Source organism: Theropithecus gelada, chromosome 1 (assembly GCF_003255815.1).
Source record: "Theropithecus gelada isolate Dixy chromosome 1, Tgel_1.0, whole genome shotgun sequence".
NCBI classification, from domain to species: domain Eukaryota; kingdom Metazoa; phylum Chordata; class Mammalia; order Primates; family Cercopithecidae; genus Theropithecus; species Theropithecus gelada.
The window spans coordinates 38,999,166-39,026,951 of record NC_037668.1 but is presented as its reverse complement, the minus strand read 5'-3'; the positions used below and the strand labels follow the sequence as shown (position 1 = coordinate 39,026,951).

The 27,786-nt window shown below is 40.7% G+C and overlaps 1 protein-coding gene across 5 annotated transcripts in view; it reads right to left on the bottom strand.

Moving 5' to 3' along the window:
• Window positions 1-27,786, bottom strand: part of KIF1B (kinesin family member 1B) — a 178,212-nt gene that overhangs the window by 107,309 nt on the left and 43,117 nt on the right. For 3 of the 5 annotated variants that reach the window (XM_025398661.1, XM_025398672.1, XM_025398681.1), the window contains exons 3-12: window positions 24,597-24,673; window positions 22,232-22,411; window positions 18,360-18,425; window positions 12,795-12,973; window positions 12,093-12,204; window positions 8,250-8,327; window positions 7,490-7,555; window positions 3,783-3,858; window positions 2,858-2,936; window positions 1,102-1,244 (exon numbers count right to left, since the gene is read on the bottom strand). In XM_025398661.1, the coding sequence (XP_025254446.1) occupies window positions 1,102-1,244; window positions 2,858-2,936; window positions 3,783-3,858; window positions 7,490-7,555; window positions 8,250-8,327; window positions 12,093-12,204; window positions 12,795-12,973; window positions 18,360-18,425; window positions 22,232-22,411; window positions 24,597-24,673 (1,056 nt within the window). Of the gene's footprint in view, window positions 1-100; window positions 143-1,101; window positions 1,245-2,857; window positions 2,937-3,782; window positions 3,859-6,750; window positions 6,769-7,489; window positions 7,556-8,249; window positions 8,328-12,092; window positions 12,205-12,794; window positions 12,974-18,359; window positions 18,426-22,231; window positions 22,412-24,596; window positions 24,674-27,786 lie in introns of all 5 variants that reach the window. The other 2 variants (XM_025398642.1, XM_025398651.1) reach the window with 1 other exon arrangement.

Below are 27,786 nucleotides of genomic sequence, written 5' to 3'. Positions count from 1 at the left end.
GTAAGGATTGCTGGCATGCAAAGCTCATTTTAAGGCTGATCCAGCAGAGGCAGATTAGCAAGTCAGAGTACTGGAAATAACCAATATGTGAAATACACACATTTGCTTCCACTTCCAGAGTAATCATCGATCAATGGATCAACTGAAGGTAAGCAGGAGGGAAAATACGAGAAGGGTCAAAGTTCAGGTTCAGCAGTGACACAGAGAGGGAACAGAGCATTTTTTGGCATTTGGGGGGATGAGAAAGTTAATATTTAGAATATGGTATCAATTTTACAAATGGTATTCATCTAAACTCAGACTCTAATCAATAAGAAGAATTAAACTAGAAGAGGCCTTGAAAATCTTATTAGAACTTTAAGGAATATAATATTAATTTTACACTCAAAAAATAAAAATATGCTTTACTAAACCAACCTATATTCTATTCATATATGAATAATCCATTTTACTCACTTTAGAGAACTTCTGAATAAGCCATTGTATAGGCACATCATGAGTTTTTTTAAGATACATTTTAATACAACATTGTAAAACAATACTCTCTGGAAGTGTAGTTCTTGAACTTCATAGGAATTGAACTTTCCCCTTCATATGTTCATAGACAGCAGGAGGCAATCCATCATTTTACAGGAGGAGGGGGCCATTCAAAGGAGAATCTTATCTGAAGGTAGGCTTGAATGGTGCATTTCTTGTATTACTGCCACTACACTAATCCAGAGTAACCCATGAAACAAAACCCAAAATTTCAAATAACATTTCTATGAAGTAATTAACTGCTCAGTGATAACAGGTTTAAAATTCCAAATAAACTTCATTGCTGATCTAAAACAGAATTCTAACAAAAATACTAGCGACATATTTGTGATTTAAAAACTAATTTCATGAGTTCAAACGGATAGCCTGGTATATGCTACATAAAGGAATCTAGAGATCATTTCCATTGAGTGTTTTAAGGAAAAAAAAAAAAAAAAATTTTTTTCACTACCATTTAGCTTCATCATGTTCCTTAACTTGAAGTTTATTTTAAATATAAGAACCCTGAATAAGAACCTTGAAGAAGAAAGGATTAGATTTTGTAATGATCCTTAATTCACTTACTATCAATAATATCTCCCAGGCCCTGAGCACGAAGAAGGTCCTTCAGCCGTGTCACCTCCTCCTTTAATTCACGAACCAGTTTGGCATTGGGGTCCTCATTGATAACAGCATTGCATTTAATTTGTTTTGCACGATCTGCATATCTAGATCCAAAAAGAAAATTCATTCTTGTCATTTCTCATATGTTCTACTTCTCATAAGTAACATACTATTATTTCTAAATCAAATATCCTGAGTGTTTACATTTTATGAGCCTTCGTAATACATCTATATAAAGCTTTGTAGTACCTATTAAAGATGAAGAAAAAGGCTCAGATGAATTTAAGTGATTTGCACAAGATCACAATAGAAATAAATAACAGCGAGAGGACTTAAACCCAACTTATGAGACTGTATAGTATTCACTCCATTATATCAACTGTCTTTCATGGAAGAAGGGTAGAGAGTTCCAGACTGAAGTAATGAAACCTACTCATACATAAAAAATAGGCCTCAGGAGGCAGCTCACACCTGTAATCCCAACACTTTTGGAGGCCAAGTGGGGAGGATCACATGAGGCCAGGAATTTGAAACCAGCCTGAATAACATAACAAGACCCCCGATCCCTACGAGAAATTTTTAAAAATCAGCCAGGCCTAGTGGCATGTGCCTGTAGTTTTAGCTACTTGGGAGGCTGAAGTAGGAGCATCGCACGAGCCCAGATGTCTGAGGCTGCAGTGAGCTACAATCTTGCCACTGCACTCCAGCTTGGGCCACACAGCAAAAGACTCCATCTCAAAAACAAAAACTAAAAAGCAAAAAAAACTTCTCATGAACATTCTGTTGTGTAATTGTTTTTTTTTTTTTTTAAGAGACAGAGTCTCACTATGTTGCCTAGACTGGCCTCAAACTCCTGTGCTCAAGTGATCCTCCTGCCTCAGCTTTCCAAATAGCTGGGACTACAGGCACACACCACTGCACCTGGCTATGATGGTAATTTTTTAATATTGCTACATATTCCTATAATTTTTATTACTTATTATGATTTCAGCATTTCTTTTTTTTCCTTTTTTCTTTTCCTTTTTTTTTTTTTGAGACGGAGTCTTGCTCTGTCTCCAGGCTAGAGTGCAGTGGCGCCATCTCAGCTCACTGCAACCTCCGCCTCCCAGGTTCAAGTGATTCTCCTGTCTCAGCCTCCCAAGTAGCTAGGATTACAGGTGCACGGCACCACGCCCAGCTCATTTTTGTATTTTTAGTAAAGATGGGGTTTCACCATGTTGGCCAGGCTGGTCTCAAACTCCTGACCTCAAGTGATCCACCCACCTCGGCCTCCCAAAGTGCTGGGATTACAGGTGGGGACCACAACGCCCAGCCGACTTCAGCATTTCTATAACGACAAACACCACAAGCAGGGTGGCGCTTCTTTTTATAGAAATGAATATTATAAGAAAATGTCACTATTATCTAAAAGTTACCCAAAAATCTCACTTGAGCAATTTAAAAATCTTTCCTATGAAAAAGTTCCTGCCTTATCTAGGAATCCATGATGGATAAAAAAATAAAAAGTTCATACCTTTCCCAATGAAACGGAAAACCATAAAGAGGTAAATTCTACTATAATACAATCACTTTTTCCCTAAGTTTTCCCTGTTATGAGAGGAAAGGAACATTATTTACATAAATAACTACCCAGACAGCATAAAAACATCCATGGTATCATAAAATGACATCTGATGGCAATGTGGTCTACGTTGCTACTGAGATCAAAAGAAAGTACCTCAGAGTGCTCAAAGTCTCATCATAGTTGATATCCGCGGGGCTCAGAGCAGCAACCATTGCAGTCCGAGAATTGCCACCTAAAAAGATTAATCATGAGTATCTCAAGTCACAGTCATTTTAAAAGAAAGAAAAATTTCATGGAATGTGTCAAATCTGAGGTTGCGATCTCAAATCCTAAGATTTAATGTAGTGTCAAATTTCTTTCTTTTTTTTTTTTTTTTTTTTTTTGAGAGGAAGTCTCACTCTTTCACCCAGGCGAGCGGATCACTTGAGGTCAGGAGTTCAAGTCGAACCTGGCCAACATGGCACAATCCTGCCTCTACTAAAAGTATAAAAAAGTTAGCCAGGCACGGTGGTGTGTGCCTGTAATCCCAGCTACTCGGGAGGCTGAGGCAGGAGGCTGAGGCAGGAGAACTGCTTGAACCCGGGAGGCGGAGGTTGCAGTGAGTCAAGATTGCACCACTGCACTCCAGCCTGGGTAAGAGAGCGAGACTCCATTTCAAAAAAAAAAAAGTAGAAGTGAATGAAGAACAGTGATTCGAAGGTCTGAAAACATCAGCAATGAGGAGGAATAAGGGTTGGCAATGTCTAATTTTGTGAACCTCAGAGGAGCATGGATTTTTGAAATATTGCTCGCTTTTGAAGAGCGAGCAATAATCTGAAACAGGTATGGGGAGTTGGGAAGACAATTACAGCACAGTTCATGCCCTGAAGTAAATGAGATATGGGAGTATACCCTGGCTTAAAACCAAGAGAATCCAACCAGCTGAAATTAGGAGTAAAAATGAAAGCAGGCAAGGAACACTCAAGTAGTAACATGAATATCTAGAGATTATTTGTCTCCAAAACAGACCTAGGACAATTAACCACAAAAGATAATCAAAGTGAAAAAGATAACTACTTTTCACTAGTGGTCAACATACCTAAATTTTCTCGAAGGAGCCAAGTAAGTACAGAATCCCTGTAGGGAATAAAATCCGTTTTCTTCTTCTTTTTACTCTATTAAAGGGAAAGGAATGGTCTTAGCATTTTTTGTTAGGGAAAAAAATTCCCAAGAAAGGCAAATCAGTCTAAAATTCCCAAGTAAATTAAATTACAGTACAACCCCAACACTGTGGAAGTTTATCATTCATAGTTTTAATTCTTCACAATACCAAAAACTCACGCAATAAGGTAATTTTTTCATTTTACATTTTATTTTGAAAACTGTGTAACATATTCAACAGTTGAGAGAGCAGTATAATGAGCTACCATACCCAACATGCAGCTTCAACCATTATCAATACTCTGCCAATCATCTTTCAATTAACCCCCAAACACTTTCTACAACTTTTTATTTTCCTGACCCATTCTGAAGTCAGTTGCAGACCTCATCTCCATTTACCCCTAAACACTTCAGCATATAAGAACATTGTCTTACACAGAAAACAATGACCAAGTTCAAAAAAGTAACATCAACACAATACTATTACCTAATATCCTGTCCATATCATTTTTTTTCTTTTTCTTACTGTGAAGGAAAAGGTCATGTTTTTTTTTTAAAAAAAAAAAAAAAAAAAAAAAGCCACAAGACCATTATCACACTTACCAAAATAAACAATAATTCCCTAACATCATCTAATACTCCATCCTCAATTTTTATTTTTGCAGAGGGGAGAATACTAATCCTGTGCATTCCAGGTTGGATGTGTTGGAGCAAGTCATCTAGTTACTGAATTTACTTGGCCAACCACCATGTCATTGGGTGGGTTGTTGCAAATCTAGCAACTCCTTTTTTTTTTTTTTTGAGACGGAGTCTTGCTCTGGAGTGGTGGCGCAATCTCGGCTCACTGCAAGCTCCACCTCCCAGGTTCACACCATTCTCCTACCTCAGCCTTCTGAGTAGCTGGGACTACAGATGCCCACCACCGTGCCCAGCTGATTTTTTATATTTTTTAGTAGAGACGGGGTTTCACCGTGGTCTCAATCTCCTGACCTTGTACTTGTAATCCGCCCGCCTCGGCCTCCCAAAGTGCTAGGATTACAGGCGTGAGACCCCGCACCTGGCCAAATCTAGTAACTCTTGTAAAATAATACTCATTTGGTCTCTTTGAAAGGAAATTATGCCAAAAATAATCCAGTTATTAAAGCAAAGACTAAAAGTAAAAAGGTCTAAGAAAGTGATATGATTTGCTAATTTAGAAAGGTGAATGTTCTATTAAGTCTACTTATTCCGCTTTCTTCATGATCCTTCTTATTACCACAGGATAAAGCAAAAAGCACCAATGAAAAGGCAGTGCTGAAATGAAAAAAAATTATACTTTCTAAAAGTAAAAATTAATGCAAATGCTTTACAGGTAACAGCTATTCAAATACATGCTGGCTGATTACTGCGTTGTAACACTTTAAGAAGCTACTAAGGGGAGGCCGGGCACAGTGGCTCATGCCTGTAATCCCAGCACTTTGGGAGGCCAAGGCGGGTGGATCACTTGAGGTCAGGAGTTCAAGACCAGCCTGGCCAACATGATGAAACCCCGTCTCTACTAAAAATACAAAAAATTAGCCAGGGGTGGTGGCGGGCACCTGTAATCTCAGCTACTTGGGAGGCTGAGGCAGAAGAATCGCTTGAACCCAGAAGGTGGAGGTTGCAGTGAGCCGAGATCATGCCACTGTGCCTCAGACTGGGCAACAGTGTGAGACTCAGTCTCCAAAAAAAAAAAAAAAAAAAAGAAGTTACTAAGGGGAAAGGCAGGGCCTCACTGATAAACACCGCTCCAGCAAATCAGCAGTTTTAAAATCCAGTCCTGGGCCGGGCGCGGTGGCTCAAGCCTGTAATCCCAGCACTTTGGGAGGCCGAGACGGGCGGATCACGAGGTCAGGAGATCGAGACCATCCTGGCTAGCACGGTGAAACCCCGTCTCTACTAAAAAATACAAAAAACTAGCCGGGTGAGGTGGCAGGCGCCTGTAGTCCCAGCTACTCGGGAGGCTGAGGCAGGAGGATGGCGTGAACCCGGGAGGCGGAGCTTGCAGTGAGCTGAGATCCGGCCACTGCACTCCCGCCTGGGCGACAGAGCGAGACTCCGTCTCAAAAAAAAAAAAAAAAAAAAACAAAACAAAAATCCAGTCCTGGTATAATCCAAGGTTAAACTAAGGATGATCCTACTATCTGCACAAGCACTTTTTCTATTCAGAAAACGAGTACTACGTGGCTGGCCTCTTAGTGGCTGGTCTTGTGGTTTTTTTTTTTTTTTTTTTGAGGAGGTAAGGGAGTAGGCAAGAAGCATCTCTTATCAAATATGTCTACATCATCTCATTCCACTCTACCCACAAACACACAATCCACCAATCAGAAAGTCATTTCCAATAGCAGGTTCAATTTTAGATTGCACAGACCTCAAGGGAGAATTAAGCCTTTCGGTCATTCAGATTAGTGGAACAAACTTTCATTCCACTATGTAATCCTTGAGGCCTAAAACCTCAGTTTAAAACCCGTGAATAGTTGGGACACTATGGGCACACGCCACCGCACCCACCTAATTTTTGTATTTTTAGTAGAGATGGGGTTTCACCATGTTGGCCAGACTGGTCTCGAACTTCTGACCTCAAATGATCCGCCTGCCTCAGCCTCCCAAAGTGCTGGGATTACAGGCATAAGCCACCATGCCCGTCCTTGTTCCTTTATTCTTAATTCCTTCTCCAAAGCATATCATGTTCTATAAATTAATTTTGGTGTGAAATCTCATGATTTGGGGTCACTCTAAATTTACAGCCACTCTAAATTCCAGAGCCAGAAAACAAATGATGAAAACATTTTTAAAGGTTCCATTCCTACTTATGTCACCATACATCCTGGTGAAGATTTAAAACATAAAAGTCAATTCTAGTTTATCTCTACCAATCCCCACCATACCTTGCTAGTGCAGTTATCCTACAGGTGAAAGCATTTAAAAGAGAAAAGAACACAGGATAAGCCTCCAAGTAGAAAATGAGATTTTGTTTAAATTTCATGTCATAGATTCTGACTTCTCCAAGGCAAGCAAGAAAGCATTTCATAATTCTTAGCAATTAAAATGAGGTTTTAAACTAAACTAGAACACACAATGACTAATTTAAATAATGTAAGCAATGAAGCCCCTAATTAAAAAAAGAGAATTTTTGTTTTAGCTTTACTGTTCTACCATTAAGGAGTAGGAAAAGAACAAAACTATTGGGAAAAAAACAAAACAAAACAAAAAACCTACTACTGGCTCTCAAATCAACAGCATCCACCAAAGCCAAACTGCTCAAAATACTCCAAAAGATACTGCATCCTACTGAGAAAACATTACACAGGAAAAGAAGAGACAATAAATCAACTTGGTTTTTGTGATAGACATAAAACAAGGCTCAAAAAAATCAGTCAAACCTTAGGTGTTTGCTCTAGTTTTTACAGATCTATATTTACTTTTGTTCTCCTTAGTCTCTTTTACTTGCAGTACAAAGTCAAACTGTTTTATACCTAGTATCTTATCTGAAAAGCTCTAAAAAGAGAAAGGCAAGATTACAGAAAAGGGCCACAAAAAGGCAGCCTTCATAAACAATAATAAAATATCATCAAGTATATTTGCTGAACAGACACAACTCCCCTTATAATGAAGCATAAAACTTACCACCTCGGCCAAGGCTGAAATGACTTTGCCCAAAGTTGTAAGAGACTTATTAATATTTGCTCCTTCCTAAAATAAATACCAAATATGAAAGAATGATGATGAAGAATTTCTACTACTGTCATATCATATACAACATAAAACATGATTTGCCATATGCTAGCATATTTCTTTATTATTACAAGTTCTAAAAACAACCTTTAGTCCTCAATCTATCCTCTTCTCCACTTGATAATAACATGCTGAGACCACAGGCCTAACTCACAGTCCTAAAGTATCTTCGAGATGTTTGTGCTCCAAAAGTTTACAGATGTGTGCAGCCTTCTTCCCTCAACTCATCGACATGAAACTTCTGTTCTCACATCTGAATACTGTACATCCTATTCTCATTGCCATGTCTTAATTCCATCTAGCCAAATTCTGCCTGTTCCTTAAAATGCAATTCAACTCTCACCTTGACTATGATGTCCTCCCTAACTATTTAGTTAGATAACTTATCCTTCTATTGAAGTTACAGATCAGGAGTCAGCAAAATTTTTCCATAAAAGGACAGACACAAATTATTTCAGGTTTTGTGGGCCATATGGTCTCTGTCATAACACTGCCATTGCAGTGCAAAAGCAGCCATAGACAATACATAAACAAATGTATGTAGCTGTGTTTCAATAAAATTTTATTTACAAAAACAGGTGGTGGCCATGGTTTGCTGTCCCATGGTACAGAACATTTACTGATCAGGCCATTTATTTGCTAAAATAAATACCTTTAATCGAGTCCCTTTGGCACCAGTTGAATCAGCTCGTTCACTTCCTGCTAGATCCACCAAGCTGATTTTACTGACCTGATAAAGAACAGTAACATGGGAGCAATTAAAAAATAAGCAAGATAGAGGCAGGAAATATTTAGAGGCAGAATGCTTTTTAAAAGATTAAGGTATGGAGAAAACTAAAAGTATTAGAGCTTTTAAATATGACACAAAAAGATCAAGACAACACCTATCAGAGTCAGTTTAAACAGCACACACAGCAGGTGCAGTGGCACACGCCTGTAGTCCCAGCTACTCGGGAAGCTCCTTTCAGCCCAGGAGTTCAAAGCTGTCTACTATACTCCAGATTGGCAACATAGAAGACCCTGTGTCTTTAAAAAAAAATTTTTTTTTAATTAGTAAAAAAAGAGCGTGCACAAAATTCATAGCAATTACCACGGTTCAAAAAAAGTAACTTTAGTATAAACACGACATAGTTTACTAGAGTATGTTATAAAAATAAGTAAAACTCATCAACTCATTAAATGGCATACTAAAACTGAAGCTTTAAGCAACTGGAACTCTCACATATTGCTGGTGGGAATGTAAAATGGTACAATCACTTTGGAAAACAGTTTGATATTCCTTTTTTTTTTTTTTTTGAGACAGAGTCTTGCTCTGTCACCCAGGCTGGAGTGCAATGGAGCGATCTTGGCTCACTGCAACCTCCACCTCCTGGGTTCAAACGATTCTCCCGCCTCAGCCTCCCGACTAGCTGAGCTTACAGGTGCCCACCACCACGTCCAGCTAATTTTTTTTTTTTTAATTTATTTATTATTATTATACTGTAAGTTGTAGGGTACATGTGCATAACATGCAGGTTTGTTACATATGTATACTTGTGCCTTGTTGGTGTGCTGCACCCATCAACTCGTCATTTACATCAGGTATAACTCCCAATGCAATCCCTCCCCCCTCCCCCCTCCCCATGATAGGCCCCGGTGTGTGATGTTCCCCTTCCTGAGTCCAAGTTCTTTTTGTATTTTTAGTAGAGATGGGGTTTTGCCATGTACACCAGGCTGGTCTCAAACTCCTGACCTCATGATCCACCCGCCTCGGCCTCCCATAGTGCTAGGATTACAGGTGTGAGTCGCCGCGCCTGGACTTGACATTTCTTAAGGAGCTACAATAAGACTCAATCATCCTATTCCTAAGCATTTACCAAGAGAACAAAAACAAATGTCCACACAAAGACTTGTACACAAATGTTCACAGCAGCTTCATTTGTAATAATCAAAAACTAGGAACAGTTTAAAAGTCCATCAACAGTTGAATTAATAAACGGTGGTGTATCTGTATAATGCAATACTCATCAACAATGAAAAGGAACTATTGATAAACACAACAACATAGATGAATCTCAAAATCACTATGCTAAGTGAAAGACTCCAGACAAAAAAACAGCACATACTCTATGATTCCATTTATATAAAATTCTAGAAAATGTAAACTAATCTATACTGACAAAAGGCAGGTCCGGAACTGCCCAGGGATTGCCGTAGAAGGGATATAGAGAAAGACTACAAACAGGTACGAGGCAACTTTTGAGAATAATAGAAATTATCATTATCTGGATTGTGGCACTAGTTTCACAGGTATAAAAATATGTCAAAACTGACCAAATTTTACGCTTTAAATACGTGCCATTTACTGTATACTTCAATAATACCTCAATAAAGTTGTAAAAAAATAAAGCTTCAGGAAAGTTTAGACAAAAGTATCCAAAATGGACTACCAGGAAAGCTATGATTATGGGATTAACATTAATTTTGTAGATTTGACACCATGGGAGAAGGGCAAAAAACATTTTTTTTTTTTTTTGAGATGGAGTCTCGCTCTGTCGCCCAGGCTGGAGTGCAGTGGCCGGATCTCAGCTCACTGCAAGCTCCGCCTACCGGGTTGACGCCATTCTCCTGCCTCAGCCTCCCGAGTAGCTGGGACTACAGGAGCCCGCCACCTCGCCCAGCTAGTTTTTTTGTATTCTTTTTTTTAGTAGAGATGGGGTTTCACCGTGTTCGCCAGGATGGTCTTGATCTCCTGACCTCGTGATCCACCCGTCTCGGCCTCCCAAAGTGCTGAGATTACAGGCTTCAGCCACCGCGCCCGGCCAAAACATTTTTATATACAATGTTCTTTACTGGCATTCAGATAAATACTAACTAATAAATAGCACTAACATTATAACCTCTGGCTAAGCAAGTTGTTTGATCACCTATATAAGAAGTTTGGTTTTTTTTTTTGAGATGAAGTTTTGCTCTTATCACCGAGGCTGAAGTGCAATGGCACGACCTCAGCTCACTGCACTCTCCGCCTCCCAGGTTCAAGCGATTCTCCTGCCTCAGCCTCTGGAGTAGCTGGGATTACTGGCACACACCACCATGAGCGGCTAATTTTTTGTATTTTTAGTAGAGACTGGGTTTCACCGTGTTGACCAGGCTGGTCTCGAACTCCTGATCTCAGGTGATCCTCCCGCCTCAACCTCCCAAAGTGCTTGGATTACAAGTGTGAGCCACGGTGCCCAGCAGGAGTTTTTTGTTTTTTGTTTTTCTTTTTGAGACAGAGTCTCGCTCTGTCACCCATGCTGGAGTGCAGTGGCACGATCTCGGCTCACTGCAACCTCTGCCTCCTGGGTTCAAGCGATTCTCCTGCCTCAGCCTCTTGAACAGCTGGGACCACAGGCATGCACCACCACGCCCAGCCAATTTTTTTGTATTTTTAGTAGAGACAATGTTTCACCATGCTGGCCAGGCTGGTCCCGAACTCCTGACCTCCTGACCTCCTGATCCGCCCACCTTGGCCTCCCAAAGTTCTGGGATTACAGGCGTGAGCCACTGCGCCCAGCCTAGCAGGAGTATATTTTTAAAAATCATTTTCAGCTAGAAATAAGTCAACAAATAAAAGGTGATTCTAATAATTGTTGACAGTGGTATCTAAAGTACTCATTTTATAAGGCAAAGGATCTTTTATAATTGCCAGTACAATAAACCTAACTTCAAGTTTAAAAATCCAGTTGCATCCTTCTTAGGAATGTAGATAGAGTAGTATTCAACATAAATTTTTTATTACTAACAATAAGATTGACATTACTGAGTGGCTACTCTGTGCCAGACATTATTGTATGCACTTAACCTATATTAACATGTAATCCTTTTAACAATCCTATCAGGCTGTTATGGATGGGGAAACTGAGGAACAAAGAGGTTAAGTAGTTTGCGCAAAGTAACATAGCTGAAGAGTGGCAGAATAAGAATTCAAAGCAAGCAATCTAACTCTAAAGTCTGTGACATTTAACCACTATAGAAAATGAAAAATCAATAAGCAGGAAAGGTATTTGAAGAACATCAGAACTGTTGTGGAGTTACTTTCCAGGAATAAAACATATCATTTGCTTCAACATTTAATCCCACTATAACAGTATCATAGCTCAAAAAAAAAAAAAAAAAAAAAGGAATACACATACCAAAGGCAACTAACATGGTAATAATAAAAAAGTTCAGTCAAGAAGAAGAAAAGAAAGAACTTTCTCCCACAAGACTGCTTAAATGTCTTGTATTGAGTAGTTTTTGAGACCCAAAGTCCTGGATTGTTTTTTTTCCTAACTCTATTCTCTATCTTGCAACTTCATTTAAGAATCTATACAGAAAACTGGTGTAGGGTGGAAGAAAAATTTAAAACACCCTTCATCAAGTAAAAGAGCACCTCCCAACACCCAACCTTCCACAAACAGCAGAGGGCAACAAAAGGAACTTCTCAAAATCTCCATCCTTCACAACTCAAGCCTACAGACTGAAGTTCTCCTACCTTCTCAGTGGAAAGGTTGGTCTCATTATCGTGTTTCTTCTGGGTGAAAACAATCGTAAACACAGCGTGGGAACGGCTACTTGTTTCATTCATGTTCGTAGCTGCCACTGTCCTAAATAAACATAAAGGTGACCACGTGACAATGGAATTCTTACATGAGAGTTGAAATGGACAGCAGGCTCCACATTATAAGCATAACAATCACAAGCAATAGTCTTAAACTTATTCACAGATTGCAAGACTGTCACTTACACAACTGCTCTCAATACTGCCTTATTTGTGAGCCCATCAAGTTCCAAAGGCACCCCATCAGAATCATTTTTCATACTCCAGCTATCCCTTTAGAAACCAATGAAGCATTTAATTTTTATTCTTTATTGGTGCTCATTTATTCCAGAATCAATTACTACCATAGCCACATATATACATGGTAACTAACATTTTACCATGACTTGATGAAAATCTAAGAGTAAAACTTAACCAGAGCTCTAACATGTTTCAGCAATGCACTGTTTAGATGGAAGAAAGACACTTAACCCAACACGCTGAAGCCCTCACTGTTACAGCACAGTCAAAGGATCAGAGGACTCTACAATAAAAGCAACTTTCATAGCTATAAATGTGGCTTCAAACACTTAACTGGGAAAAAAGGACCTCAAAAGGTGCCAAAGACCTCAGTCATTACTCTATTTCCCACCATACCTGGCTTTGTTCCCAGCATCCATGAGGTCAGCAATGTCTGTGTAGGAAGTAACTGCCAACTTGGACAGATCCTCCACATAGGGTCCAAGAAGTGGGTGTTCACGCACACGCAAATTACCCTTGTTTTTTGGATTCAGCAAATCTCGTACTCTCTCACAGTAAATTTCCATGTAGCTCACCTATGAACAAATTAGTAAAGTGAATTAGAGAGAAAAAGAAATCACATACAGAGGCCGGGTGCGGTGGCTCACGCCTGTAATCCCAACACTTTGGGAGGCCAAGGAGGGCGGATCACTTGAGATCACTCGAACTAGGAGTTCGAGACCAGCCTGGCCAACATGGTGAAATCCTGTCTCTACTAAAAATACAAAAAGGAGTCAGGCGTGGTGGCGCATGCCTGTAGTCTCAGCTACTCGGGAGGCTAAGGCAGGAGAAATCGCCTGTACCTGGGGGGTGGAGGTTGGAGTGAGCCGAGATCACGCCACTGCACTTCCGCCTGGGTGACAGAGTGAGACTCTGTCTTAAAAAAAAAAAAAAAAAAGAAAGAAAAGAAAAAGAAAAAAGAAATCACATACAGAACAAAAAAATTTTTTTAACTTTTATTAAAAGTTCTAAAATTAGAGATCAGCAACCTTTACAAAGTTAAATGCCATAACCCTAGGCACTTTTATTCTATTAACAACACACACAGATCATCACACTGCATAGGGTAGAACCAGCCTTCAGACTTTCTCTGTAAGGGAGAGGTAAACAGATTATCTCTGGAATGTAGTGACTGCTAAAAGATATTTGAGTAGCAATTTATCAGTTATCAATGTTTTTTAAAATGTATACTATTGTCAGTAACTAGGATTTGCATTGAGGTTACTCCAAGAACTTGGAAATAAGACTTCTATTAGAGTTAAAACCAAGGAACAATATAAATATTAGAGAGCAGAGAAGACAAAACAGACAGGTGATGCTAATTCTTTAAAGCTCACCAGACTGTTACTATGGACAATGTATCCACCAGAAGAGATGAGGGTTGACCAGCATGAAAGCTGGTGGTGGCAGGACCTATCCAAGATCTGTGAGGGAGAAAGAAGCCTCAGACAACACACTTCATAAATTCTTGTCTCATTGGCAGGACCATTCGATCATGGTGATTAATGCATTAAGCTATCATTTCTTAACCTGGGGCAATTAAACACGTATCTAAGCAACTCCTCTCCCTCTAATTCCATGCACACCAAACAACCAACAGGGTTCCAACAGAGAGGTCTGTCCACAGAAAGATAATATATTAAATAGTCTTGCAAATGGCTTGAGTGTTCTAGCCTTAGTAATAGTTATTTCTCATGGGAAAGTTAACAAACCAACAAGTTGGTTTCATAACATCAGTCAAATGAGCTTTACTCAAGTCTTAACTTTTAAGGACAGTCCTTTTCTTGATGAATCTACAAAATCAGACTTCTAAGCAAACAAGGCTCTGAACTAGGGTAAATTCATCACAATAGGCCACATTATGATGCTACCCAGGAAACAGATCCTTCTGTATCATGGAGCTATTCAAGCTTACACTACAGCTCCTGCATTTTTAAACTTTAAATGTCTATGGACACATTTTCAGAGTATCTGGAATGGAACCTTAATTCCATTTCTATTGCCATTTTCTTTCATTCAGTCTCTAACTGTATTTTTATACTGTATTTTATTTTTATTTTTATATATTTTTTGAGACTGTATCTTACTCTGTCACCCAGGCTAGAGTGCAGTGGCTCAAACACGGCTCACTGCAGCCTCGACTTCCTGGGCTTAAGCAATCCTCCTGCCTCAGTCACTGGAGTAACTGGGACTACAGGCACATAACACCACACCTAGCTAATGAAAAAAAATTTTTTTTGCAGAAACACGGTCTCACCGTTTTGCCCAGGCTGGTCTTGAACTCCTGGGCTCAAGCAATCCTCCCATCTCAGCCTCCCGAAGTGCAGGGATTCCAGGCGTGAGCCACCACACCCGGCCTTATTTTGTATTTTAAAATCAATTAAAGGTCGGACGTGTTGGCTCACGCCTGGAATCCCTGCACTTTGGGAGGTCGAGGTGGGCAGATTGCTTGAGCTCAGGAGTTCGAGACCAACCTGGGTAACATGGTAAAACCTCATCTCTACCAAAAATACAAAGAATTAGCCAGGCATGGTAGTGTGTGCCTGTGGTCCCAGCCACTCGGGAGGCTGAGATGGGAGGATCACTCAAGCCCAGGAGGTTGGTGATGCAGTAAGCCGAGATCATGCCACTGCACTCCAGCCTGGGTGACAGAGAGATTCTGTCTCTAAAAATAAATAAAAAATAAAATAAAATAATAAAATCCATTTTAAAAAAATTGAGAACTTGGCCAGATGCAGTAGCTCATTCCTGTAATCTCAGCACTTTGGGAGTCACACACTGTGGCAGATGCTTGTGGTGCAAATAACTCAGGAGGCTGAGGCAGGAAGATCACTGAGCCCAGGAGGTCAAGGCTGCAGCAAGCCCTGTTTGCACCCTTGCATTCCAGTCTGGGTAACAGAACGAGACCTTGTCTTAAAAAAAAAAAAAGAAAAGAAAAAAAAGTCAGGTGCAGTGGCTCACACCTATAATCCCAGCACTTTGGGAGGCCAAGGCAGGCGGATCACGAGGTCAGGAGTTCGAGACCAGCTTGGACAACTGGTGAAATCCTGTGTCTACTAAAAATACAAAAAATTAGCCAGGTGTGCTGGCAGGCGCCTGTAATCCCAGCCTCTGAGGAGCCTGAGGCAGGAGAATTGCTTGAACCTGGGAGGCGGAGGTTGCAGTGAGCAAATATCATGCCACTGTACTCCAGCCTGGGTGAGAGTGAGACTCCGTCTCCAAAAAAAAAAGACAACCCTGAAAGCTAAATTAATTAATCTATTATGAGAGTAAAATAACAGAACAATAAATATTCTTTCTGACAGCAAGTCATCCTAGAAAGTGAGATGATTCTTCAATCATTGCTGTGTACTTAAATGTGTACATACAATCCTGAATCCCTGGAATATATTACATCTTTTGGAACACTGGTCCCTTTTCACACAAATGTGAGACAAAGAGAACCCAAATAATCTGGGTAAAAGTTCATGTGCTTCATTCCTTATTCTCTGATATGTGAATCCATCCAAAGCCATCATTTCTTTTACTTCTGCACTAACCACTCCAGATGCGACCTGGCAAATCCAACTCACTGAGGACTGTTCTCTTACAGGCACTAGGCAATTGGTATACATCACTAAATAAAACAGACAAAGAACCCTCCCCCAGTGAGCTTATGCTTCTAGCAAGGGACACTGATCATAAACAACAAACATAAAAAATAAGTAACTGAGAAAGCATGTTAGAACATGATGAGTACGATGGAAAAAAGAAAATAGAACAGGGGAAGAGAGCTCAGGATGTGGGGTAAAGGGCAAGATACAGTATTAAATAAGGTAGTCAAGGTAAGCCTCACTGAGAGTGTGTGATTTAAGCAGACTTGAAGAATGTGATTTAAGCAGACTTGAAGAACGTGAGAAACTTAAGTCAAAATGACATACAAGCGAACAACATTTCAGGCAGGAAGAGAAGTAAATGTAGAGGCCTTGAAGCAGGAATGTTTCTGGTATGTTCTTGAAACAGCAAAAAAGCCAGTATGGGTGAAGCAGAGTAAACAGGGAAGGAAGTAAAAGAGGCAGGTAGAGAGGTCCCGCAAATGTAGCAAGAAACCACAGTGTCAATTAGGAACCCATGCTCCACTCCAAGTTAAGCCTGGGAACTCGAATAAGAAAGAAAAGAGCATCTTCTTTTATTATCTGTAAGCTCAAAAATTCTATCACCTGATTCAAAAAAAGTATAACTATGGGACAATCAGAAAATTCATTTTAATGAAAATATGCTTAGGGCAGCACATTCTCTTTTTGGTATATGACAGTCACAAGACAGAATTCCTTGGAATTTACACATTTATGCAACACCTTATAGGTGAAGAAAAAACTCCAAAGCAATTAAATGAATTAACTAGGAATGAAATGCTGTAAGCCTACAGAGAATCACAACATATGCCAAAAAGAAAAGAAAAAAAATCTCGAGATTGCTTAAAAGGCAGCCTATTTTTTCAAAACAGACTCTTGGTAACAGAACACTTTAATAATTTCAGTTACTATGAAAGTGAATACCAAAAAAGGGTGTGGTGGCGGGGGGGTGAGAGAGAGAGGGAGGGAGAGAGAGAAACAGCAGTTACTTTCTTTTTTTTTTTTTTTTTTGAGACAGACTCCAGGCTGGGTGCACTGGCATGATCTTGGCTCACTGCAACCTCTGCCTCACCGAGTTCAAGGGATTCTCCTGCCTCAGGCTCCTGAGTCACTGGGATTACAGGTGTGCACCACCACAGCCAGCTAATTTTTTTGTGTTTTTAGTAGAGACGGAGTTTTGCCAGGTTGGCCACGCTGGTCTCAAACTCCTGGCCTCAAGTGATCCATTCACCTCCCGAAGTGCTGGGATCACAGGTGTGAGCCCCAAAACAGCTTCTTAAAGCACATACAAAACAGAAAGAATATTTATCAAATAAGTAAATGTGTATAAAGTAATTCTATAGACTTCATGAAAGAGCCAGGGTAAACACAGGATGGATAATTACTTTCCAAGTTTTTATTAGCAATTTAAAAAGTAGGAAAGGGGAAGATTTGATTATATATATTTAAAACCTATGCCTGTCAAAAACCATTATTAACAATATTAAAGAAGAGTTCCCACAAATGAATCAGAAAAACATTGTGAACCCAATGCATACGAACAAGCATATGCATAATTTACAAGATGTTCAACCACACTAATAATCAAAGAAATTCAAATTTAAGTAAGAGAATACTTACATTATCAAATTAGCAAAGATTAAAAAACTGAAAAATGTTGGCAAGGACACAGTGGGTGCTTACATCCTCCTGATGTGATTGAAAACTGTTACACAGCATTACTTTCCAAAAAGGCATTTGGCAATTCAAATGTATTATTTAAAAAACAAGAAACATATAAAAGATAATAACTGAAAATAAATGCACAGACTTATCAACAAAGATTTAATTGTGGCTGGGCTCAGTGATTCACACTGTAACCCTAGTACTTTCAGAGGTGGAGGAGGCAAGATTGCTTGAGCCCAAGAGTTCAACACCAACCTGGGCAACATAGGGAAACTCCATCTCTACAAAAAAATTAAGTATCCAGGGGTGGTGGTGGCACACACCTGTTGTCCCAACTATTTGAGAAGCTGAGGGGGTAAGATCGCTTGGGCCCAGAAGGTCAAGGCTGCAGTGAGCTGTGATCATGCCACTGCACTCCAGGGCCTGGGCAAGAGTGAGACCCTGTCACCACCAGGCACTCCCCCAAAAAAAGATTAAAGCAGGACACTATTCATTATACCTCAAACCCAGAAATAGCCTAAAAGGACAAAAATGAAGGAATGGTAAAGTGATCTGTACCACAGTCATAATTTGGAGCCATTTAAGTGATGCTTGAGAGAATGGAAAACAAGGGCCTATGGTGTCAACCCACGGCTGTACTCACCTCTACAGAGTAAGACATTTCTTCATTACAGTTGTCATTGATTTTCTCAAAGAGTTCTTCACATAACTAGGGAAGCAGAATGAGAGAGGCATGAATAGCCCAAATGAGAGGAGTATTAAGTTATCCATGCATGCTCAATGAATTAGCCAGACGTCCTCTCTCACTCTGTCTCAAAACATATTATGTCATAAACATCAAGATATGATTAATGCTTAGAATAAAGTCAGTCATGCATCGCATAACCATGATTCGGGCAATGATGGACTGCATATATGAGAGTGATCCCCCTAAGATTATAAGAAAGCTGGAAAATTCCTATCACCTAGTGGTATCTTGATGATACTGACCCTGTGTAGGCCTAGGCTAATAAATGTGTATCTTAGTTTTTAACAAAAAAGTTTAAATTTTTTGGCCAGGCGCGGTGGCTCAGGCCTGTAATCCCAGCACTTTGGGAGGCCGAGACGGGCGGATCACGAGGTCAGGAGATCGAGACCATCCTGGCTAACACGGTGAAACCCTGTCTCTACTAAAAAAATATAAAAAACTAGCCGGGCGAGGTGGCAGGTGCCTGTAGTCCCAGCTATTCGGGAGGCTGAGGCAGGAGAATGGCGCAAACCCGGGAGGCGGAGCTTGCAGTGAGCTGAGATCCGGCCACTGTGCTCCAGCCTGGGCGACAGAGCCAGACTCCGTCTCAAAAAAAAAAAAAAAAAGTTTAAATTTTTTTTCAAAAATTAAAAATTTGGGCTGGGAGTGGTGGCTCATGCCTGTAATCCCAGCACTTCCGGAGGCCAAGGCAGGCAGATCATAAGGTCAGGAGATCGAGAACATCTTGGCCAACATGGTGAAACCCCATCTCTACTAAAAATACAAAAATAGTCCCAGCTATTCTGGAGGCTGAAGCAGGAGAATAGCTTGAACCCTGGAGGCGTAGGTTGCAGTGAGCCAAGATTGTGCTACTACACTCCAGCCTGGGTAAGAAGAGTGAAACTCTGTCTTAAAAAAAAAAAAAAATTTGGCCAGGTGCAGTGGCTCACGCCTGTAAATCTCAGCACTTTGGGAGGCCAAGGCAGGCAGATCACTTGAGGCCAAGAGTTCAAGACCAGCCCGGCCAACATTGTGAAACCTCGTCTCTACTAAAAATACAAAAATTAGCCAGACGTGGTGGTATGTGCCTGTAGTCCCAGCTCTCAGGAGGCTGAGGCACAAGAATTGATTGAACCCAGGAAGCAGAGAATGCAGAGTGAGACAGCGCTACTGTACTCCAGTCTAGGTGACAAAGCAAGACTCTGTCTCAAGGAAAAAAAAAAACTAAAAAATACAAAAAAGCTTATAGAATAAGGATATGAAGAAAGAAAACATTTTTGTACAGCTGTACAATGTGTGTGTGAGTGTGGTTTTTTTTTTTTTTTTTTTTTGAGACGGAGTTTCACTCTTGCTGACCATGCTAAAGTATAATGGCGCGATCTCGGCTCACTGCAACCTCCGTTTCCTGGGTTCAAGCAATTCTCCTGCCTCAGCCTCCCAAGAAGCTGGGATTACAGGCATGCGCCACCATGCCCAGTTCATTTTTTTGTATTTTTAGTAGACAGGGGGTTTCGCCATGTTGGTCAGGCTGGTCTCAAACTCCTGACCTCTGGTATCCACCTGCCTTGGCCTCCCAAAGTGATGGGATTACAGGCGTGAGCCACCATGCTGGGCCTGTTTGTGTTTTAAACTAAAGGTTATTATAAAAGGATCAGAAAGTTTAAAAATTTTTAAAGTTTATAAAGTAAAAAGGTTACAGTAATTTAACTAAGGTTAATTTATTATTGAAAGGAAACTGTTTCTAAAACTAAATTTAGTGTAGCCTAAGTGTGCAGCATTTATAAAGTCTACAATAGTGTACAGCAATGTCCTAGGCCTTCACATTCACTCACCACTCACTCACTGACTCACCCAGAGCAACTTCCAGTCCTGCAAGCTCCATTGTAAGAGCACTATGCAGGTGTGCCATTTTAAATCTTTTATATCATATTTTTACTGTACTTTTCTAGTTTAGATACACAAATACTTACCATTCTATTATAATTGCCTATTCAGTACAGTAACATGCTACACAGGTTGACAGCCTCGGAGCAACAGGCTCTACAATGTAGTCTAGGTATGCAGTAGTTTATACCTTGTAGGGTTTGTGTAAGCACACTCTATGATATTTGTACAACGACAAAAGCACCTAACAACTAATGATGCATTTCTCAAAATGTACCCCCACCCTTAAGTGATGCATGACTATAAAAGGAAAATTTTAAATACAATTTTCTCACTTAATCTTTTTTTTCCTTAAGTTTTTAGGCCCCACACAGTGGCTCATGTCTGTAATCCCAGCACTTCCAGAAGTCAAGGTAGGCAGATCATCCTGAGCCCAGGAGTTTGAGACCAGCCTGCACAACATGGTGAGACCCTGTCTCTACAAAAAAATTTTTAAAGGCTGGGCATGGTGGCTCATGCCTGTGATCCCTGCACTTTGGGAGGCCGAGGCGGGCAGACTGCCTGAGGTCAGGAGATTCAGACCAGCCTGACCAACATGGTGAAACCCCGTCTCTACTAAAAATGGCTGGGCATGGTGGCGGGCACCTATTGTCCCAGCTACTCGGGAGGCTGAGGCAGGAGAATCGCTTGAACCCAGGAGGCGGAGGTTGCAGTAAGCCAAGATGGAGCCACTGCACTCCAGCCTGGGCAACAGAGCGAGACTCTGTCTCAAAAAAAAAATTTTTTTTTATTAAAAAATTAGCTAGGGCCGGGCACGGTGGCTCAAGCCTGTAATCCCAGCACTTTGGGAGGCCGAGATGGGCGGATCACGAGGTCAGGAGATCGAGACCATCCTGGCTAACACGGTGAAACCCCATCTCTACTAAGAAATACAAAAAATAGCCGGGCGAGGTGGCAGCGCCTGTAGTCCCAGCTACTCGGGAGGCTGAGGCCGGAGAATGGCGTGAACCCGGGAGGCGGAGCTTGCAGTGAGCTGAGATCCGGCCACTGCACTCCAGCCTGGGCTACAGAGCGAGACTCCGTCTCAAAAAAAAAAAAAAAAAATTAGCTAGGTGTGGTGGCACATTGCTGTAGTCCCAGCTACTCTGGAGGCTAAGGCAGGAGGATCACTTGAGCCTGGGAGGTCAAGGCCTCAGTGAGCCATGATCACACCACCGCACTCCAGCATGAGCAACAGAGTGAGACCCCGTCTCAAATAAGTAAGTAAATAATGAAGTTCTTTTTAAATACTTATGTCTTTCACCATTAAATCCTAAGTGAAACAAATAATGAAAATAAAAATAAATAAATATCTATGTCAGAACTCTTCTTCATTCCCAAACAATAAAGGATCAAATCCAGTAATATTAACTGCTCTAAAAAAAAAAGAGGGAGAATCTCAGAGTGTTTGACGTTTAAAGTAATAGTATTAAATTAGGAAAATAAAAAGAAAGTATCTCCGAATAAGGCTATCAAAAAAACAAAAAATAATCACATTCTTCAGAGGTGATGGAATTTGGGAAAAAAATCAGACCAACAATATTCCCCAGGGATCTCCAGGACTTAGAACAGAGCTTTAACAAGCTGGTAACACTTTTCAAATGATAAAATAATATGGCATTGGATATATGGCAAAATCATTAGAAAACACTGACTTTCCCACCTTTAATGACAGACATGTGTACATGTCAATCCTTCCCATTCAACTGTAAGCTCTTCTGAGGGAAAATAATGGGTTGTTCATCTTTGTGCCTGACATAAAATAATCCCCGAATAAATGTTCGTCAAATAAAAATAACTGTTAAAGCAATTTAAGACTAACAGTAATAATGAACAGAAGATTTGTGTTTTGTTTTGTTTTTCACCTGTGGAATGATGCCAGCCTGGCTTTCTTCTTGTTTACCCATCATTGTATAAGATTTTCCAGCACCAGTCTGCCCATAGGCAAATATACAGACATTATATCCCTCAAAGGCGTGTAAGAGCATTTCCTTGCCAATGTCATTGTACACACGGTTTTGAGATGCAAAACAGGGATCTTCGGGCTGTAAAGAGTAAAAGGAGAAATAAATGACCTTCTATTCGTATTTCTTCCTATACTTACTTGATTGCTTCCATAATAAACAAAAGCGTCTGGAATCAGAACAGTCACCTAAAATTCACTACATATTTTTTAAGCCCCCTATACACAAGTTTATTTTTCTCATTAAATACACGTGTGTGCACACACACACACACACTCACAAACACATGCACTATTACAGTCATCCAGGTCAGTCATACATAAAAATATCTATATAAAATTATCTGGCATGATTATATTTCGTTTTCTATAACCTTAAAAGTATCACTCTTTCATTCACAGAGCCAAGATTTTCTTAAGTGGAAAATGACAATAAAAGACCAAAGGTCAAAGTCCACATATAAAAATACTTCTTTGAACTCACTCCAGCTACTGGGCTGTTTCTCAATAAACAAAGCTTTCAGGAAACAGCGTTTCCAATCCCCTTCTCAGTCCCTTCCCTTGACAATTAGGCTTTGTCAATAGTTTACTGACATCTATTCCCCAGGGCCGGGCACAAGTGGCTCATGCCTGTAATCCCATCACTCTGGGAGGCCAAGGTGGGCAGATCACTTGAGGACAGGAGTTCGAGACCAGCCTGGCCAACATGGCGAAACTCCATCTCTACTAAAAATTCAAAAAATTAGCCAGGTGTGGTGGCACCTGCCTGTAATCCCAGCTACTCAGGAGGCCAAAGCAGGAGAACTGCTTGAACCCGGGAGACGTAGGTTGCAGTGAGCTGAGATCACGCCACTGCACTCCAGCCTAGGCAATGCAGTGAGACTCAGTCTAAAAACAATAAATAAATACAAAACAGGAAAAATAAAACCAAAAACATATAACAAAGTGATGAACGATGCAGAAGTAAACTCTATCAACAATCCCTAAGAAGCAGCAACATTTGGGGTTCCACACTGAGTAAGGGTGCCAGGAAGGGCCCTACTCTGCATTTTAAATATTGGTAATCTTTTGGGGGAATTCCCTTGTGGATCTGCAGCCTCTTTCCTTTTTTTTTTTTTTTTTTTTTTGAGACAGAGTCACCTTCCATCACCCAGGCTGGAATGCAGTGGTGCAATCTCGGTTCACTGCAACCTCCACCTCCTGGGTTCAAGCAATTCACCTGCCTCAGCCTCCCAAGTAGCTGAGATTACAAGCACCCGCTACCAAGCCCACCTAATTTTTTTTTTTTTTTTTGGAATTTTTAGTAGAGGCAGGGTTTCATCTTTCAAAATGTTCAAAACCCGCATTGCTCTACCACAATTTAAAAAAAAAAATTGGCCAGGCGTGGTGGCTCACGCCTTTAATCCCAACATTTTGGGAGACCAAAACAGGTGGATCAGGAGGTCAGGAGTTCAAGACAAGCCTGGTCAACAACAACAACAAAAAAAACAATTTCTCTATAGTTATTCCAATCTTGCTGGCCATTTCCTCAAAATTCAACTTAAAATTAACAGTACTCTAAGCAATTTTAATTTGGCATTTCCGGCCAGGCGCAGTGGCTCACACCTGTAATCCCAGCACTTTGGGAGGCAGACACGGGCGGATCACTTAAGGTCAGAAGCTCGAGACCAGCCTGGCCAAAATGGTCAAACCCTGTCTCTACTAAAAATACAAAAATTAGCTGGGCATAGTGCTGTGCGCCTGTAATCCCAGCTACTCAGGAGGCTGAGGCGGCAGAATCACTTGAACCTGGGAGGCAGAGGTTGCAGTGAGCTGAGACGGCTCCACTGTACTCCAGCCTGGGCGACAGAGTGAAATTCCGTCTCAAAAGAAAAATAATAATAATTATTATTATTATTTGGCATTTCCTAAGATCAATGGGCAATAATGTTGGTAATGAGTATCCTAAGATACTGATAAATAAATCTTTGAGAAATGTCTAAATCAGTATAAATTTAGTGTACATGCAGTATAAATTTGGTGTAAACTAAATACGTTCTATATGTATATATGTGTATATATTTATGTATAAATGTGTGCATAAACTTTCCATCAACCCAAATACTTTATGAATGAAAATACTATATCACTATATCAAAGAATGAACTCATGCTAGACAACACTTAAGAAGCAAAACTTGGAACTGCTCAGCTAAGAGGAAAGACAAATTGGCAAGGAAAGAGGAAAGGAGGCAGGAGCTGGAAGCACTGTGGCATGAGGGTACTCACCGAGGTATGAGACCAGTAGGAATAGTCGAAGCTGAAGGACTTTGGAGCTTCCTTTGGATTCTTTGGGTTAATAATACCTAGAAGATAAAAACGTTTCATTGTATAAGTCACTCAATTACTAGTTCTTTAGTTAAACATGTTATTCTGTGTGTTCAAAACATCCCAATCAGTAAATTCATACCACTAAATCTGAATAGGGCAACCAAAAATTAATAGGCTTGGCTCAGTGACTCATGCCTGTAATCTCAGCATTTTGGGAGTCCGAGTCGTGTGGATCACTAGAAGTCAGGAGTTCAAGATCACCCTGGGCAATATGGTGAAACCCTGTCTCTACAAAAAAATACCAAAAAAAAAAAAAAAAAAAAAACTAGCTGAGCATGGTGGCACACGCCTGCAGTCCCAGCTACTTAAGAAGCTGAGGTGGGAGGATGGCTTGAGCCTGGAGGTTTGAGGATGTAGTTAGCTGTTATCAAGCCACTGCACTCCAGCCTATTTTGAGACCCCGTCTCAAAAAGGAATGAATGAATGAAAATAATCATAGTTTTAAGAGATAATTTATACATGGAACTTGAAAAACCAGACCAACAGCATTAACTGCATGTTACCAGTATTCAGAACAGACACTGCTATAAAGTAGATGCTCAGTAAATATTCTGTGACAATGTTTATCCTCCTGAAGTAAGTTAGCAGCCAAAATTTGGAAATGAACCACATTTCTATTCTTTTCTTTCTGAAGACAGAATCTTGTGCTATTCCCCAGGCTGGAGTGCAGTGGTGCGATCTCAGCTCGCTGCAACCTCCACCTCCCGGGTTCAAGAAATTATTCTGCCTCAGCCTCCCAAGTAGCAGGGATTACTGGCACCCACCACTACAACCGGCTAAATTTTGTATTTCTAGTAGAGACAGGATTTCACCATGTTGGCCAGGCTGGTCTCGAACTCCTGATCTCAGGTGATCTGCATATCTCGGCCTCCCTAAGTGCTGGGATTATAGGCATGAGCCACCGCACCTGGCCCACATTACTATTTTAAGGCACCTGTTAAGCCTTGAAATATTGGAACACATCAGAAACGGGGCTGGGCGCGGTGGCTCACGCCTGTAATCCCAGCATTTTGGGAGGCCAAGGCAGGTGGATCACTTGAGATCAGGAGTTCGAGACTCGCCTGGCAAACATGGTGAAATCCTGTCTCTACCAAAAATACAAAAATTATCCAGGAATAGTGGTGTGTGCCTATAATCCCAGCTACTGGGGAGGCTGAGGCAGGAGAACCACTTGAACCCAGGAGGCAGAGGTTGCAGCAGAGGTTGCAGTGAGCTGATATCAATGTACTGTACTCCAGCCTAGGTGACAGAGTAAGACTTCATCTCAAGAAAAAAAAGAGAAATGAAAATTAGAAAATTATTGAATGAGTCCAACTACTATTTGAAAGAAGCCTTTTTTTTTTTTTGAGACGGAGTCTCGCTCTGTCGCCCACGCTGAAGGGCAGTGGCACAATCTCGGCTCACTGCAAGCTCCGCCTCCCGGGTTCACGCCATTATCCTGCCTCAGCCTCCCAAGTGGCTGGGACTACAGGCGCCCACCACCACGCCCGGCTAATTTTTTTGTATTTTTAGTAAAGATGGGGTTTCACCGTGTTAGCCAGGATGGTCTCCATCTCCTGACCTCGTGATCCGCCCACCTTGGCCTCCCAAAGTGCCGGGATAACAGGTGTGAGCCGCCACGCCTGGCCATGAAAGCTCTTTGAAGATCTTACTATGTACTTTAGAAAAGCATTTGGTAATGAAGCATTTATTACAAATATAGTGTTATTTCTGAAATCTAAGGTTGATGAGTATGTAAATGATTAGAGTGTGTGTATGTATGTAATGTAGTATATAGTGGATCACAGACTAAGTCACTTTGGAGTGTAATTAACTGCGTGTTACCAGTATTCAGAACAGACCCTTAGTAGATGCTCAGTAAATATTCCGTGATAATGTTTATCCATCCTAGGTAAGTTAGCAGCCAAAATTTGGAAATGAACCACATTACAGCAAAATTACTTTTTTGACTGAAATGCATGAAATCTCACCACCTACATTAAAAGTGATTTCTCGTGTCATTAATCCAGTCACACTATATTTCAGGGACTGACTATGAATGCTAAAGCTTAATCTTTCTCCCTCACTCATATACACAAAGCTTTAGTTCCTCAGATTTCACATGAAACAGAATCTTTATGGCATGTGGTCATGAAATCTCCTCAAAGACTGGACATCTCAACCAATCCACTCCTTTGAGGGAAGGCCACATCCCAGGCTGTTAGTGAGATCAGGATTAAAAAATAAATCTGTCTCAGACAGCTGTTGCTCAGTACACAAATAGCAACAGTTGCTACGGTGCTTAGTTCTCTCTCTTGCTGGATTCCACTAGGCATAGCCACGCATTTATGTTCCAACCTCAAATGCTGACAGAGTATTAATAAAGCTCACACTGTACATAATCATGTGACAAGGAGACATGGTTCTAGAAAGAACATCTCTCCACATGCAAATGGTAATCCAAGCAAAGAAGTGTACTTCTAACCAAAGAGGTATTAAATACAAGATTTAAAAACCAGCTAACATTCACAGAACACTTACTCTGAGCCATAAGTACTTTATGTCTAGTAACCTTTTTTTTTTCTGAGACAGGGTCTCACTCTGTGGCCCAGACTGGAGTACAGTGGTACAATCACAACTCACTACAGACTCAACCTCCTGGGCTCAAGTGATATTCTGTGTCCCATACAGCCTCTGGAGTAGATAGGACCACAGGTTCATGCCACTACACCTGGCTAATTGTTTTTATTTTTTGTAGAGATGGGAGTCTCACTATGCTGCCCACCCTGGTCTCGAACTCCTGGGCTCAAGCCACCCTCATGCCTTAGCTTCCCAAAGTGCTGGGATTACAGGTATGAGCCATCACACCAGACCTACTAACCTATTTGATGCTCCCAAGCACTCACTGAGGTAGATGTTTCATTACCCCCATTTTACAGATAAATAAACCATCATAGAGAGGTTAAATAAGTTATTCATGGCTCCAGAGCTAGCTAGTGGCAGATTCAGGATGCAATTTTGGAGAGTTTGGCTCCAGAGTTCACACTCTTAGCCAAGACACCATCATTTAAATGCTTATTCCCTACATGCAGCATTGTCAAGGCTAAAG